At 41.2% G+C, this 18,040-nt stretch overlaps 1 protein-coding gene across 1 annotated transcript in view; it reads left to right on the forward strand.

Moving 5' to 3' along the window:
• Positions 1-9,219, forward strand: part of kctd16b (potassium channel tetramerization domain containing 16b) — a 53,154-nt gene extending 43,935 nt beyond the window's left edge. The window contains exon 2 of the mRNA XM_077505433.1: positions 8,580-9,219. Within this exon, the coding sequence (XP_077361559.1) occupies positions 8,580-9,064 (485 nt within the window). The 3' untranslated portion in view covers positions 9,065-9,219. The remainder of the gene's footprint in view (positions 1-8,579) is intronic.
• Positions 9,220-18,040: the final 8,821 nt, after the last annotated feature.

Below are 18,040 nucleotides of genomic sequence, written 5' to 3' on the forward strand. Positions count from 1 at the left end.
AGTTAAACTTTGGCCCGCGTGGACGCCAGACTCCATTTTCTCCGTTTTCAAGCCCCCCGTTGAAAACTGTTCCGCTCGTCTGAGTGCAACACACAGTTTGACATCGTGTGAATGATCCGAGCTTATGCGCTGTTGACAATGAGGCTTACGCAGGCAGCTTGTGGCTTACGTTGATCCATTGAGGAATTAAGTTGGTAAGTTGCAGCCCCGGAATTACGTGCCGTCCTCCAAAGCAGGCTGGCCCATCCTAAAGGCTCAAAATAGAAACTGCATTTTTTTTTTTATTAGTAAAACAAATTTGGCTATCCACTGGAAATATTGCATGCAGGTGATTCCTACCTAAAGTAATTGGGAGAAAATGATAAGTCGGTTTGGGAGGCAGTTAGTGTTTTCTGTAAACAAATTCATTTTTCCCCAAACTAACAAACTTGTCATGTCACATGATGCATATATCAACATGTACTTTATGAAGCCACAGTCTTTGCTTTCTGTAGGTGTAAAACGCAGGATTATAGAGGATTTTACATTCAATAATCTTCAGCAAGAATTGGGTCGAAAGTATCAATATCGAATCGATATGCCTTTTCGTAGCCTGATAACGATTCATAAAACCATGAATCGATACTTTTATTGTGTCTCTTATAATACAGGTAAATGTGTTTTTATTGATCTATTAACAACTGGAACCTTCGTATAAAATATTTCACGGCAACGTAAATGTTATGTTTTTGCCACTGTATTTACATAGTGTTGAGTTTGCAATTGATTTCAATTATTATTTGTGGTTTGGATCAACTGTATTGGATTCAATGATAAATGTTAATATTCATATTTTTACTAATGCACCAAGTAAGAGAAAAAGTTTCTACTAATTTTCAGCATTGCTACTTTTGGGAATGTCTTGGACTGCATGAAATCCTTAACTGAATCGAAAATCAATGTGAATCGTGAACCCGAATCGGGCCCTTCTGAATCGAATCAAATCGATTTTGGAAATCTGCATGGATCGATACCCAGCCCTACTTGAAGTACTTCCTGTTTTCACTCTTCTTTCATATTGACACAGTATCAAACATAATAGTGCGCCGCCATCTAGTGGCCACCTTGTATTGCACGCAAAATAAACGGACGCGGCGCAAACAAAATCCGTTCAAATGCAGCGTCTGAAAGTTACAACCTGTGAAATCGGACTGCTACAGATCTGGCAAGAGCCAAAAAAAAAAAAAACTCGGCTCGGCTTGACTTTTGTGCGTACGACTCAAATGAGGCTAACAAGCCCCGAAAGGGAACATAAACTTGAACCGCGAGCCCACGCCGATAAATCCTGACAAATCGCGAAGAGTGACGAGGACAAGTGATGAGAGGCGAGGAAGACGCTGAAAAAAAGGGAAGCGTCAAAGCGGGTGATCGATGGGCAGACGATTTATTTGCTTTCGCCGCTGCGCCGTCATTTATCACCGGCGAGAAGAAGCGGCCGGGCTGCTTGACGGAAATCAATCAAGAAGCCGATCGTCCAAACGCTTCCAACTGATGCGGCCGGCCGATCGATAGCAGCCCGAAAGCGGGAGAGAAGGAATCGTCAACGGAGATTCGCCGGTAAATAAGCGGCATTAACATCACGGAAGACGTTTGACGTTCTCCCGACGGCTTTTACGAGCTCTCGAGTCAAACTGAGAAACGGAAGATTGATTCCTTTTAGCGATAGCGAGAAATGCTTGATGATGCGCAGATTGAGTTTTATTGTGGAAAAGATGGAGCGCACATGGCGGCTTTTACAAGCTCCCATCGATAAATCAGGGAAGGTGTCAGGACGCGGCAGAGCTCGTTTTGTGTGAGTGAGTGAGTGAGTGTTTGTGTGCGATAACATTTGACAGTCATTCGACTTTAATCGGAAGTAATACAATTCAAAATACAGGAAATGAAGTCATCTGGATTACAATCAACAGATTTATTCTACATTGACTCCATGTTTTGGCATTCTATGTTTTTGGATTACACTAACAATAGTTATGCAATGATTAATTCACAGCTAATCGATTATTAAATTAATATTTTGGTAAGTTTTTTTTATTGATTTAAAATTGTCCAAATCATCAGCTTTTTCGCTTCTCAACAGTAAATATTCGCCGATTTTTGTAGTCTTTCATGAAAAGCAGATTATGATTATCTTTGCATTGAACCAAAACAAAACAAAACATTTGCTTTTAAATGAACATTTTAAATTAATTACTAGTTGCAGACCTCCACTTAAATAAAGAAGCTGAACCATGAATGAATATGGAAGACAGTTTATGTATCGACTTTATTTTGTTACCAAACACTTCAACTTGCATTGTTTTCAGCGTTTACTATATAAACTTCACACAAAAAAACCAAGCAAAAATAATATCTAATAACTAGACTTAAGTGCAATTACTGGAGAAATTGCGTGGGAATGCTGAACGCTAATAGCTGAATTCTAATATTTGAATGCACGTGGAATGCTTATCAAGTAAATTGAGAGATAAATTATGAAATTATGACCTACTAATAAATGGACAATGCGTGGAAAGTGATACTTGGAAAAACTTCAATGTTTGTCCCATTGAACGGGGGAATGTTGATATTAAACATTCAATTGAGCAAATACTGTAAGTAATGCGGAATCAGACGATGTATTTTCCGGGAGGTGTGAATTTTTGAAACTAGTTGAAATTTGAACAGTGAAAATGCTCCAGCATTCCCACATTTATTCATATATCAGATTCTAAAAACAATGCAAACAAATCCGTGTTGATTTCAGTTTTTCATGCACGTAAACTCACCAAATTGAATGTCATTCATTATTTGTGTGTGGATTTAGGGCCAGATGTCCGATTACCGTTGGGCCTCTCGTAATAACTTATACTTCAAATATGTTGCCGTTTTTTTTTACGCAGACAATCAAGGGAGGATTTCAATTGATGAAGTCGTCAATCACCTTCGAAGTGTTCTGGACTTGATTTCTTGTAATTGAGGCTTCTCAAGCCGTAAACGTCCTTTTCGACAAGTCTAACTGGACTTTATTTCCCTCAGGGTCGTTAAAAAAAAAATAAAAAATGGAGCTAAAGTCGAGCCAATACATGGACAGACGCAAAAACTTTGCCCAAGTCATTTCGCCAATTGATCAATGTAGCTGATAAGTTGCGGGTGCAATGAAAAAGTGCAGAAGCGAAAGTTCAATAATGAAAGCAAACACGCTAACCTAATTTGCACTTCAATTATGCCGACATTATGAATGTAGCGACTTGCACGCATTCCCTTCAATTAGCAGTGTAAATAGTTTTATGCTATGATGATGCATCAACGCTGCATACTGATGACGTGAGCTTTTTCCACTTGCCTAATTACACCGCCGCAGCCAGCCAGCTCGGTTTTTTTTTCCCCAACCCCGCGAGTTAGCGCTGATTGGATTTAATGCCCCCGCAAATGTCTTGGATTGAATTTATTTCCAGTCAATTTGTCAGCACTCCACCAAAGCTTGGACGGAAAATTGCAAAGGAGCGAGCGGATCCCAAACGAGTCGTACGTCCGTTTACGACGCGGGCGAAACGTTAAATGGAGGCGAGCGTAATTAGACGACGCCGAGGCGAAGCTCGTCAAGTTTGTTGAACTGTTGGCGGATCCCGTCCGATTCATTTTGGTCTGGACGAGCAAATTGGCTTCCCGGCACTTTTGAACAATTCACACGAGTCCGGCGCCATTTTTCAAAAGCCCAATTAGGAGGCGCCTCTTTTTCAACCCGACGCTGACATAATGAACTCGCGTTAGCGTCAACGAGCTAATGATACTTTGCAATATGGATGATGAATGCGTTTGTTTACCTACGAGCTGCTGATGTGTTTTTAATTGTGCGAGTCTCTGAAACATGCGCACAAGCTCGTTTGTAAGCGTCAGTAGCGCGTTATTGTACTTTTGGAATTTTCATTTCATTTCATTTTTTTTTTTAAATGTAGTTATTTTTAATTAGTTTTCAGGGTGGTTCTGTTCATTTTTATTAGTTTTAGTTCTTTAATAAACGCTTCATTTTAAGTTTAGTTTTAGTTACTTTCAGTCTTTTAGTTTAAAAAAAAATGTGTATTACTTGTGCGACATATTTAAAAAAAAAACATGGAAGCGACGTCATCGTTTGGTGCTTTTCGGTTGGCTGCTGCGAGATGACGTCACTTCAAACGTCCTTATTCCGCTTAATATATTGAAATGAATCTACTTATAATCACATTAAAAAAAATCATCCCCAAAGGCTCATGCATTAAATGAATTAGCAAAGATTAAAATGAAGGATATTTTTGCTATAATTCTAGTTAGTTTATTTTGTAAACACAAAATATAGTTTCAGCATTTTCGTTAGGGGTGGACCGATCGATCGGCCAGCCGATTTATTGACCCCGATTTCCTAAATTTTGGAAAGATCGGTGATCCGCCGATCCCTTCCAAATAAACCGAACTTTTCCACCAATCTCATCTCGCTCCTTCGAGGTGTGAAAAAGTCAGCCACTGTCCTCTCAGATTTTCAGTTTGATTTCAGAGAACGACTTCATGTGCATTTGTATTATTTCGCCGATATTGTTCAATGTTTTCCTATAGAACAAGATTGGAACACTGAAGGTATATGAAAAAAAAAAAAAAAAAAAAAAAAAAGGATCGGCAGATCAGACTTTTTAAAAGATCGGGGATCAGCGATCGGCCGGAATTTTTTTTTTTTTCATGAACAAAATTGTTTTTTTGAATTTTAGTTCTATTTCTTCCGTTAGTTTGAGTTAATTAAAATAACCTTGTTCAGTAGTAATTAAAGCAAGTCAGTCAGTGCTGCCGGTTTAACTCGCTTTGGATGCGGCACTAAATTGCCATCGTTGAATGAACATAGAAAGTGTTTGTACAGAAGGATGACAACAGAAAAAAATATGCAGCTTTGAGTCTACTGGGAAGCCTTTTGACAAGATTTTTGTGGTGTGTAGAGGAAATTGCGTCCATTGATCCAGAAGACGACGCTTCCGACACCATTCGAGCGTTGCCTTTCATGCAGCTTGCACATTGCGGCAGCAGACACGCTGCAACACACAAAAGGGCCTTCCCCAAACTGCGGCCACAGAAGTGCACGAAATCCAAATGGATTCACACGAGCACAAGGTTCAAGTGACAATTTGTGCACGGCTCATGACAGTGGAATGAAATTCAGCATTCCCACAATTAGACTAAGTGCAATTTCTGGAGAAATTGCGTGGGAATGCTGAAATATGAAACGGAATGCTAAGATTTGAATGCATGTGGAATGCTTATCAAGTAAATTGAGAGGTTAATTGCGAAATTATGACCTCCTGAGGTTTTATAGATCTTATGAACGGCGCACAACAAACTGGTTTGCGCAGGAGTACGAGTTAAAAACAACACCAGAACACATGCACGGTTGCGGCGAACTTGCTGTTTTTCATGGGATTGTTTTAGATTTACTGGCCTAAATGGTCAAATGGCACAGATTGGCGATGGACGACCGCCGCGATAGAAACGTAACTCGGCCATTAATCTGACAATTGATGAAGATCTCAGCCGCATTCTCCAATCGGTGCACCTTCAACTCTGTATTGTCTGAGCTATGAAAGACGTCTTTGGAGCTTTCAAACGGGCGTGTTGGTGGTCGGGTGCATGCGTGCGGCGTGTTTATTTTAAGCGGGTTTATTTATAGCGTCACTCTGACTCCAACGCTCGTCAGTACATGAAAAGAACCGCAGAACGTTTATGAATAGCCAAACGCTTGACAAGCGAGCGCAGATGCGATTGTAGCGGGTGACGCGATCGAGTGACTCTCGGGTTTGGATCAACAGAGTCGTTCATCGGCAACAGATCGCCTTGGAATGATGCAGGAGGTTAGTCGGAGAAAAAAATGTCTGTTTCCGGGAAGTTCTTTTCTCTTCAGCTGGTTTCATCGCACAAGCCGGCGATTTGGATGATGGCCCGTTCGACAGGTCACCCAACCAAGCACTTCTTTGTGATGTTAAAGCGACATTATTTCACGGTTAACCCGAGCAGAGTGACCTGTATATATGACTCGATAGCCCACACATGCCAGTGCAAGCCGTTGAAGTCGCAGGGCGGCCATCTTGTTACTCCCACCTCGCTTGCAGACTGTATAAAGCAGAGGTGTCAAACTGCATTCCTCGTGGGCCGCAGTCCTGCAGGTTTTCGAGGTATCTCGACTCCAACGCACCTGATTCAATGAGCCGGTTAATTATCAGGCTCCTGCAGAACTTGATGATGAGCTTAAATATCCTTTGCTCTGCTGCCACCTGCTGGCCGTTTGTGTAATAACTAGCATTTCTGCAACCGTTCTTTGCAGTAGAGAGGCTGCATCAAAACCTTCTGTATGCTCTAGCATAAAAAAAATAAATAAAAAAAATAAAAAACGTATAAATACGTCTTTGGGACACAAAATATTAAAAAAACGTATTTACACGTTATTGGGAGCAAATGAGTTAAGCATATAACATATGTGTATTTAAGGCAAGTTGTAAAAAGTCTGAATTGCTCTTGTTTCTGTTTAATACATTTAAAAAGTCGATAAATGATGCTGTTTCGACTAAGTACTGTCTCAAAATGTTCTCCAAATTGGATACTGTAAATATATAGGATCATTTCTTGGGAGGAGCAATATGGCGGCCTCGTGACCTCAAAAGTCTTTGCCTATTGGCCATCCAGTCATATTCATAGAGATCAGTGGCATCGAGCAAGAAGGTCAAGTAAAATGACGGCTGGAAAAGTGCAGCGGCTGGCGCCAATTATCGAACGGAAGAAGATCGCAGAAGATGAACTTCAGTGCTTCGTTCATCAATAATTCTCTTTCTTCTGACATGAACGTGACAGATGCAGCGAGATCGTGAATATACTTGCACAGGACTCACAAATGTTTGTTGAATAAAAAGAAATGATCATTTCAAAGCGTGCAATGACAAAATGTTGGCTCGCTGGCCGCTGTTGTTCAAGTCGGCAATTTGCCGTTCGAATAGCGACGACACGAGCCGGAATGTCAAAGCTGCAATTCGAAGGCGAATGACGACAGTCGGGAGCGCTCAAATTGCTGCCGCTGGCACTCAACAAAACATCTTCATGAAGCGCCGTCGGCCTCCGCCGCCTTGCACAAGATTTTCGTTGCACCTTTTGACGTCCGTTTCCGGCGACGAGCGCGGATGCACGATTGCAATTTTCGAGCTCGTCAGCCATGATGAAAGTGGAAGAAAGCCAAGTTGTCGGATCGCGTTGTTTGAGACGATGCGCTGGCCGACTTTCCATCTTCCGCTGATCGTGAAAGTACCTTGACGATCCGACGGCACAAAAGTCGGACCGGCTGCGCTTGTTATGAGATTCTGTTGAAAAATGAGCCGCCGTCGGCACGTCAGCAAATCGCTCGGGTTGACCTTGCGCCTCACTTGAGCTCGTTGAAGCCAAGATGAACTTTTCGCTCCTCCGTTGACTCAATTGCAAATCTCAAAGGACTGTTTGACCTTTTTTTTTCTTCTGGACGAATGTACACGAATACTTCAGTTAATGCATTTAATATCAACCCCTAAAGTTCACGACAGTCATAATGAGTTGAATAAGATTTCAGATGTTCAACCTTAACAAGGTTCACCAGTTCCGGTCCTCGAGGTCCGGAGTCCTGCAGGTTTGAGATGTTTCGAACGCTGAGTCATATAATCAGCTTGTCAGCATGCCTGATAACGATATTAATCTGCAATATCAGGTCGGTGTGTTGAGGAAAATCGATTCGGTAATATTTCCCGATATTACAGCACGCAATTCTTGTATCGATTCAATATGCAGCCAAACATCCATTTTTGATGAAACATCTTACGTTAGGGTTAGGATTCACACCTTAAGCATGGAAGAATGTTATACTCATTTGCTCCCAATAACGTGTAAATACGTTTTTTTATGTTGTAAGTGTCCCAAAGACGTATTTATATGCTTTTTTTTTTTTAATGCTAGAGCATACAGAAGGCTTTGATGCAGCCTCTCAACTGCAAAGAAGGGTTGCAGAAATGCTAGTTATTACACAAACGGCCAGCAGGTGGCAGCAGATCAACCAGGGCCATGTCGAAAAAAAGCTCAATTACTCACAATTTGAAATATATTTGTGAAAACTGATGAAACTTAGCTCTCTTCTAATGCTAATTGCTGCAAAACGGAAACAGAAACTTACTTTTTTTTTTTCCCTGATGAAAGAAGAGACTTGAATCTTTCTTTTGATAGGTTCCATTTATAGCAATTGAACACAATATTGTGTGGGCCTTGCAAAATCAGTCCAAATCCATGAAAACGTCCGTCTCTAGTTTCAGGTGTTTTGGCAGGCGGAAACCTCTAAAACCTGCAGGACTCTGGACCTCAAGGACTGGAACTGGTGAACCCTGACCTAAGATGGAGTTTCGTTTTTACATTTTTATTTAACTCTGTTTTTCTATTTTGTTCATTTTCGCAATCGCCGCAAACCTCGGCGAGCACGATTTGCAAATGAATCCGAGTTGCCTCGCCAGCATTTAACGCCTCCTTTCGTGTGTTTTTTTTGCCAGGCGGCACGTCGCGATGGTCATCGCCTCCCTGCGACTGCTGCCGCAAGAAGCGCAAGGGCGACGGCGAGGGCGACGGCGAGGGCGAGAGCGGCACCTCCTTCAACGAGCTCTCCACCTCCGAGAGCTCCGAGAGCCAATCGGAGGCCGGCTCGCCGCAGGGGACGGTCATCTGCGGCCCCGTCCGCCGCCAGCCGCCGCAGCGCCCCAACGCTCACGTCCAAACCCTGGACAGACCTCTGAAAAAGGGCCCGGTGGCGAGGCTCCAGCAGTCGGAGCAACGGCGCAAAAGCGACCTGCTGCGTACGCTCGCCGCCGGCTCGCGCGACGCCAACGCCTGCAAGAAGAGGGCGCCAAAGGAGAAGCTGACGGTGGAGGAGGAGCTGGACCGCTGCATTCAGGACTTTCGCAAGATCAAGATCCCCGACAGCTTTCCCGAGCGCAAGTACATGTGGCAGGCGGACTTGTTGCGAAAGTACCGCCTCTGAACACGTGGCGGCGGGCCACCGATCCGTTTACACCTTTTTTTGTCCGTTTGCGACAAACGGAACGAAACTCGCTCATTCACCGTTTTGCCGGCTGGCTGAACAGCAACACGCTGCGGCGCGTACCGATCCCGACTGTTCTCTTTTTTGACGGAACGTTTGTAGTTTTGCTGCTTTGGCGGACGGTCCGAAGTCGGACTTGTGTGGAAACTTGAACTCGGAAATTTAAAAAGGATTTCACCCACTGACTACAATATGATGTCAATGGCGCCCGCTTTCCAAACAGACCTCGAAGGGTAAAACAATTTCCTCGAGTATAAAACTAGATCGCTTTTTTCATTCATAAATATTGGACATAACTTCACGTTAACGCAACCTGCATGAAGTTATACGATTTAAATTGCGTGGAATGCTTACGGAATACGATAAAAACAATAAATGACGCAAAATAATTGGAAACTAAGTTTGCTGGAGGTCAAAATGAGTTCTAAGAAGCACAATAAAAAACAATTGATCACTATCCGCCATTTTGGTTGTTTACGTTCGCCTCCAACGCTTCCAGATCAGAACCACGACTTGCGACTATCCTCGAATGCAGCATTTGCGTGCGCGTCGAGTTTCCCACCCACCGCGAGTGTGTTTTGTTATCTCGCTCAAACGATTCACAGCTTGGAATAATTTCAGAGAGGACCAAAGTGAGCCGGAAGTCAGACGAACCGAGACGATGATCGGTAATGGTGACACGGTTTTTGACGGCGGCGGCTGCTAACTCTTCATTTAAAAAAAACAACACAATCGTGCACTTGAAATCACAATTGTGTGCACTTGAAACGACGCAAAATACAAACTACATTTGAATGCCAAACAAATTTACTAACTCAAAATGTAAAAATTACAAAAAGCTAATCTAATAAAGTGTGGGACCAATTTGGTTTAATTTTGGTCAGTACTGACGACTTGTGTTTAGCAAAGGAGGAATTGACCCCGCCCCCTAAGATGTTTATAACTGCCGATAATAATTGTTAAAACCATCGATTTAGCCCAAGAGTACAATCCCAAAGCTGTTTCTCATTTCCAAGTCACCCTTGTATAAACAAATAAACGGCTTGCTTACCTACCAATGACGGAATTGGGCGTGTACAATCACATGCAGCGAAAAACACATACAACATACTTCCTTGACACCAATGACTAATTTACTATTAATTAGGGCTGCGACGCCATCTTCAGACAGGCCAATTTGTGAATAAGGAAAATATATATATTTTTTTTAATGTAAAGCAAAAATCCAAAACGTGGATAGATCAACGACATCATACGTGTGCGAGGTCTTCGGTTTACACGTTGTAGCCTACCACTAATTTATGCTAGCTCAATAGTCAGAATTACAATAAATATCCGAATATAAAAAAATGAAATTAATAACAGTAATATATGGTGGTCATTGATATATATATATATAAATTTTGTTCCGTTCTAAACCTCCACATGTGTGATGATGCTTAGTGAGACCCCGAGGTGACGTCAATCTCCACCACCAGGGGGCTGATAAACTCTCGAAAGTGCCGTTCCATCTAGTAGTGCCGCTCGAGTACGCACAAACCCTCTTTTTTCTTTTTTTTTTTTCCCGCACGCACTTCAGAGGCGGGAAAATGTTCCGATTCCATCAGCGGGCCAAATTAATTTTCCCATTCCGAATATGAGTTGTATTGCAAAAGGCGGCGCCTCGATTGCTTTCGGCTCCTGCAGAGCAATTTCCGAGATGGGCAATAAAAAGCCGACGTTGGGATGGTCAAATCGCGGATCGAGAAATACGCGGGTGCAATAAATGTCCCGATGGAGCGCGCCAACGCCCACGCCAAATTTTTCCTTCTCTTTTACCGCTCGTTACTTTCCAGTTCAAAATAAAAAAAATATATCAAACATATTGATGCAGGCGACGCTTGTTCGACAAGCAAGAAAAGGACGTTTTCTCATTTGTGGGTTGTTTTTTTTTTTTTACAGTTTCTTTCCCAACGGTTGACAAGCCGATCAATAGTTATTGACGAAGGTCTCAGCTGTGACAACATCGTCGATTGGTGGTTCTTGTTTACGGTTATTAATGACTCCTGACAAAAACAATATTGACAGAACAAGCATTACGCTTGTTTTACAATAAGTTGACCAAATTAAACCTTTTTTTTTTTTTTTTTTTTTTTTTTTTTTGGTGCCCGTCGGACTAAGCAGCCCTGATAAAAACGGAAAAATGAAATTAAAAGCGCCTATTAAGAGCAGCGCCATCATTAGGTTGACGTGCGGATAATTGGAATGCACGATATTGAAAAAATCTGAATATAGCGATAGCGATATTATTGCGACATTTTTTTTATTATCTTTTGAAAGGACGACATTTTTCCAATGTATTCTTAGTTGATTAATTGTAATGACCTCTGGATAATGTTCAATCAATCAATGGAAGAATCGTGCATTCAATGAATTGCCAAAGACCGAAACGAAGAACGATAATTTCAGTTCATTTTGGAAACATAAAATTTAGTTTCTGTCAGTTTTCGTTTTTTTTTTTTTTTTGAAAAAGCATTTTCGTTTTGATTTGATTTCATGAACGAAATTGTTTGCTGCAGTTTTTTCGTTTCTTTCCCGTTGACTAAAGTAACGTTGGCCAAGGCTAACAAATGCAAACCTCGTTGGCATTTCCGCTCCATTTTATTTACGGCACCGTTTGAATTGTCATAATAATAATCCGAGTTCGTTCTTCTGCGGAAGCGAGCCACAAATAAAAATTGAAAAGTCGTTTTACAGCTTGCGATGCGATGGAGGTTCAAGAAAGGCTTTTTGTGGCTCCCGGGGGGGGAAAACTGCAGCATCGATGACGAATGGCTTCCAATCACGGCGAGGAAAACAACCCGAATGTGCAGTTTGGAACCCGCTCATCGAATTGACTCGTTAGTGGGATTTAATTGAGTTTAAAGCTGACCAGAAGAATCTCAATTGCACAACCTCCAAAACTGTGAGAACGGCCCTCAACACTTCTTAGAGTTGCATTTTACAATTTGAAAAAATGAGCACAAAAGTTAATTCATGTTCAAGATTAATGCAATTATGCCATCTAGGGGCAGAAAAATGACCTCGGCACAAATCCATATCACACTATTTAAGTTATGCGATTCATTAGGATTAAAAATTTAATCGATTGACACCCCTATATATATTTTTTTTTTTTTGATTGATTGAAATGTTTATTCCGAATATATATTTGTTTATTGGTACATTATACTACAAATAAGCCATTTTTGACACCGCTTTGTCATGTACATGACCGGCGGTTGTTTTTTGTGCCATTTTTTTTTGGGTTTGAAAACGATCTGACAAGTCTGAAATCCGGAAATACAGCAGAGGGACAAACGGAGGCCTTGTCGACACGACGACGCAGTTTTTTTGCACAATGTGATGGTGGCTCTATAAAAAGAAGATCACCAAAAGGACATCATCGTCATCATCGTCATTTTGCAGAGTCGCGATCAAGTGATCCGTCTTAAGTGATCCGTCTTAAGTGATCCGTCTCGAGTGATCCGTCTTAAGTGATCCGTCTTAAGTGATCCGTCTCAAGTGATCCGTCTTAAGTGATCCGTCTTGAGTGATCCGTCTTAAGTGATCCGTCTTCCACGTGAGCGTCACACTTGTGGTGACGACGATCCAGACATGAAAGTTTTTCTCCACTACAACCTGCTCCCAAGATCGTTTTTTTTATGGGGGGGGGGACGAGAAACTGCAACACGCGCATACGGAACGGAATGAAATCGAGTACAAAAAGTGAGTTTGTCGATTTTTTGTCAATGCAAGTCGTGCCTGCTTGCGGTTCCGATTCTTTGCTGCCTTTGACTCGCCGGTCAAGTGGAAATTGTCGACACATCCTGTTTGAAAGTTCCAAAAAAAACAAAAAAAAAAGGGCGTGACGTGATGTCGTATGTTTGTTCTGATACACACACAAGCACACAGTTAAAAAAAAAAAAAAATGTTCGTGAGCATGTCGGTATTTCAAAACTATGACAGATTAGTCTGTTGTTGTGAAGAATCTTTTTTTTGTTTTTTTTGTTAAAACTGCTATTAACATTACAAAAAAGAAGAAGAAGAAAAGCACAAATGTTGATCGTGTCTAATGTTCCTCTACAGATGTATACGATTATTATCCAATAAAATTCCAACTCTGGAATGAATTGATTGCTTTTGTTTTCTCATCACGGCCGAGAAAGGAACCGAACTGAATTACATTATTCAGGTGGTGTAAATGGAATTATGTCTTTTTTTTTTTTTATAATGTATTTCTTATTTTGATCTCTAAATGTACCTCAAGATATGAACGTGAATGTTGGCGATGTTCACATCTGCCTTTAAAGACGCGACAGCGAATTTATTCGTCACTTCAACGTACATCAAATAAACAGACGGACTTTTTCGTGAGCAGGAGTTGAAATTATTCTCAAATGTTTTCATGTTGCCGCATTTGACGGACCAAAAGTCACTCCGGGGTAGCCGATAAATCACACCAGCTAAAAAAAAAATGCATCATGAATACAAGAATAAATACATGAATCATACGTCACTGCGGAGTATAAGTCGCTTTTTTTTTTTTTTTTAGAAAATGTTTGACAAAAACTGAGACAAGAACAAAGCACATGCGATTCGGAAATATGCACCAAGCGTGCACTGCTACACACCGACCGTTGTGCATTACTGCCACCTTCTGGCCACTGGTGGTAATGCACCAAAATAATTTGCTAACCGCCACGATTGGGGAATCCTGGGTGCCAATTCGAGTTCTAATTTTAATATGTCGCTCCTGAGTAAAAGTAGCAAGACCAACCAAGAAAAAAAAAAAAAAAAAAAAGTGAAATTATAGTCCGAAATATCCAACAACTGGATTTCATGACAAAAACGATTCCGATAGAATCCATCCATTTTCACAGCGGATGATTGAAATAGCAGTTGATGTCTTCATTTACTGGTTCATTTATTCAAATTGATAACTCAAATGTGCATTACGAATACACGAAAATTGAATTTGCAATTTTTTGATAAGAACCTTGATGAGTTTACCGCAGACAGAAAGTCAGCGGGGAAAAAGTCCCAGCATGCACTGCTTCACACCGACCGTTTGGAAACTCAAGAGCAGTGTGCATTACTGCCACCTTCTGGCCACTGGTGGTAATGCACCAAAATAATTTTCCAACTGCCAAAAAGAAAAAGTGAAATGATAGTCCAAAAATATATAGATTTCATGACAAAAACGATTCCGATAGAATCCATCCATTTTCACAGCGGATGATTAAAATAGCAATTGATGTCTTCATTTATTCAAATCGCTAACTCAGAGCCACACGCACACAAAAAAAGGCTGACGCTATAAATGTGCATTACGAACACACTAAAATTGAATTAGCGATTTTTTGATAAGAACCTGCTGAGTTTAGCGCAGACAGAAAAAGAGTCCCAGCTGTGAATGGAGAGCGTCTTCCCAAATGCAACAGCACTCGCAAGAAGCCGTCACTCACAGACGCGAGCGCGGCGGAGCGAGCGCAGCCCACCAAACACAAAAGGGCCGAAATGAAAAGACACGAAAGACACGAAAGAGCGAGAGATGCAATTGCAGACAAAAGTTGCAACAACGAGCACACTAGTAGAATCTCGTTTCACTTAGACATTATATATACACACCGTATATACCGTATATATATATATATTTTTTTTTTAAATTTGCCACTCCTCATTGTGAATCAGAATTCACCAAGATTGTTCACCCGCTAGTGAGCTGGATTTAGACCGTCGTGAGACATGTTAGTTTTATTCCTTGCTCACAAATTTGGGCCTTATTTTCTCAGCATATTGCACCCACCCTTTAAAAAATAATATTTAATATTTAATACGCCGTCGTAAAAAATCAAGGCATTATCGCTGCTCCTTTAAAGGGGGGAGCTCAGTATGGACCTGGAAAAAACCCAAAACAACCTGCACATAAAAAGCAGAATGAAGCACCAAATTGTGAAGACTTTCTTGTCATTCATGACTCGACTGAATTGTCTTCACTCATCCCGTCCTTCCCTTTTCTCACCTCCCACCCTCGTTGGATACTCTTTGGCACTTCTGCTTCACACTTGCGTCCACGCGCCTCCTGCCCGCCCGCCCGCCCGCCGTTGCTCCTTTTTCTCCGTCTTTTCATCACGGCCGCGGCGGCGCTCGCAACGCGGTCTTGTGTCGCTTCCCGTTGATGACGGCTAATCCCTCTCAAGCTATTTTTATGTGGCTCCCTTTTTCTTTCTTGCACAGTGAGTCGAAAACACCCACGCGGTGACACCAAACATTTCTTCTTCCTTCACGTTCACTCATTGGGACTTTGAAATGGCTGCAAGTGACCGTGTCGTCCGCGAACAAGCCGGCGGAACGGAAACGGAAGCGTTCCTTTCCGTATATTTGATGCCAACAAGATGAAGTCTGGCCAGAACTAATTCATTGTCTTTTCATTGAAGCCAATGGAAAAACTTGCTTTGGTTTGATAAACTTCCATTCCATGAAATACGATTATATATATAATATATATATAATATATATATATTATATATACCCGATGCCGACTTGACGCCTGAACGCCGGCCAGCGTGTGCAGAACAAACACGCAAAAGACGCAATGTCAGAACGATCCGAAAAGCCGGCGCGGTTGTCCAGGAGCCACTTTTGCATTCGCCGCCATTCAGAAGAACATTTCGTGCTTTCTGTCGCCGAACGAGCCAAACGTTTCCTTGCGGCGCGCCGGCAGCCGCACAAAAGAGGCGCAGCCGGCGTGCCAACTTGCTGTGTGGGCAAGTCACAGGAGGGCGCCGAGCAATTCTGAAAGGAGGCGGCCATTGGACGTATTTATGCTTCTTTTCAAGCCCAACGTGTCAAAAACATTTTTCAACACCTTTTATGCAATGTGACACTTGTTTTGTTGGTTTATTTTAAAAGGCATCGTTAGCATTCTTTCAGGTTTCAATGTCGGAGTGAAAGCAGCAGACGAGATCATCTATTTATAAACGGATCCGCCCGGTGTTCATGTTAGAAAGGAAATTGAGAGTCAAAATTGTTCAGTTTCTCCCAAAAAAACCAACAACTGCCGAACGTGCGAGATCAAACATTTGAAGTTATAACTTGAAATTGCAAAAATAAATAAAATATAGAAAACCCAAACAACAGGAAGAATGAGTTCCAAAGTCAAATCACCGGCATTCTAAAACTTTTAAATTTTTTCCCAAAAAACTTATAAATACGTTCTATTTTAAATGTATTAAGTGTCCCAAAGACGTATTTATACATTTATTATTATTATTTTTTTAATGCTCGAGCATACCAAAGGCTTTTATACACCCCCCCAACTGCTGAGAATGGGTGAAAAATGGTAGTAATTACAAAAACCGGCCAGCCAGGTGGCAGCAGAGTATAAGAGATCAACCAGGGCCATTTTGGAAAAAAAGAAATGTACTCACATTTCTAAACACATTTGTGAATAATAATGAAAGTTAGCTACATTCTAATGTTAATTACTGCAAAACAGAAACAGATAGAAATACGTATAGAAATACGATAGAAAGACGTATTTAGTTTAGTATTAATAAACATTTTCAGGAATTCACACCCGTAGTGTTTATTACAGTTGAGCTTCGTAATTTTGGGTTGGCCCAAAAATAGCTCAAATCTGCGTATAATTGACGGTAATTGTGTTTAAGTTATATACCATTTTTTAACCGATTCGGCCCACTTAGTAATATATTGTCCTCCATGCGGCGCCTATGCTAATATGAGTTTGACACGCCTGTTTTATGACATCATAACATGAGTTAGTCTGAGAGTAATCCCGTTTTAGAGCTAATGCAGTGCTAGCAAGTGAGATTGTGGCTAGCTAGCGAGGCTAACATTAGCAAGTCCGACTGAAATAATCACGCTCAAAGCAACTCATTTTTAATGGCTGTGTAAAAATCTCAGGTTGAAGTGAAGCAGGTGAACCTTTTTTTTTTTTTAGGAAGATTTTGTCTGAAAATTTTGGGTTGACTTTCAAATTGTTTGCTGTTGAAATGTTGACGTTCCACCGTGGATTCGTTTGAGTCCACAAATCGTGTTTTGTTCGTAAGACGTTCATACGGATTCACCGATTTCAAGTTATTGCTGGATTTTGTTGCAAATTGATGTTTTTTTTTAGTCAATCTATCTTTCCGAGTGCCGACTCGAAGTGTTGATGGAACAAAATATTCCGACTCTCCCAAAAAGTAGGCCATCTATTTTTGCCTCTCCTGAGTTGTCGAGATTTGCTTGGCAGCGTTCGTTTCTCTTTCACTGCAAAGGCAAACAAACACACGATAATCAACTCAACTCAGGGCGGGAAAAAAAAGCGCTATTAATGCTTTTCTTTGACCTTGTAGCGCGGAATTATTTTTTTGTGTGTGGGCTCCAAAAAAGCTATGAAGTGATTATACTGGATCATGTTCACATTGGCTGCCATATGCCTTAATTGCTGCGAATATATTTTAACACGTGCGCTGCATCACTTATATGAGGCATTAACATCATTTCAACGCAATCAAGTCAGCTCATGGAACTGTATTGTTTATTATTATGATTATTATTGGCGCTATTTGTTAGTGATAGACCGATATGGTTTTTTCAAGGCCGATACCGATACAGATTATTTGTAGTCAAGTCGGCCGATAACCGATATTTCAAGCCGATATTCATTTGCAATAAAATGGGGAGGGGGGGGAATTCTTTCAAACTATATATAATTTCTCACTGAGCAAATTCATGTGAATGTAGCTCATTTGGGGTTTTTGTTAGGGTTCGTAAAAACGTTTCAAAAAGATTTTCGCGGTGAAAAATTGTGTGAATATGTTCCAAATGTGTTTACGACAAATAAAAACTGACTGCGAACATCTTACAAATCCTGATGAAAACCCCAAA

Source organism: Festucalex cinctus, chromosome 18 (assembly GCF_051991245.1).
Source record: "Festucalex cinctus isolate MCC-2025b chromosome 18, RoL_Fcin_1.0, whole genome shotgun sequence".
NCBI classification, from domain to species: Eukaryota; Metazoa; Chordata; class Actinopteri; order Syngnathiformes; family Syngnathidae; genus Festucalex; species Festucalex cinctus.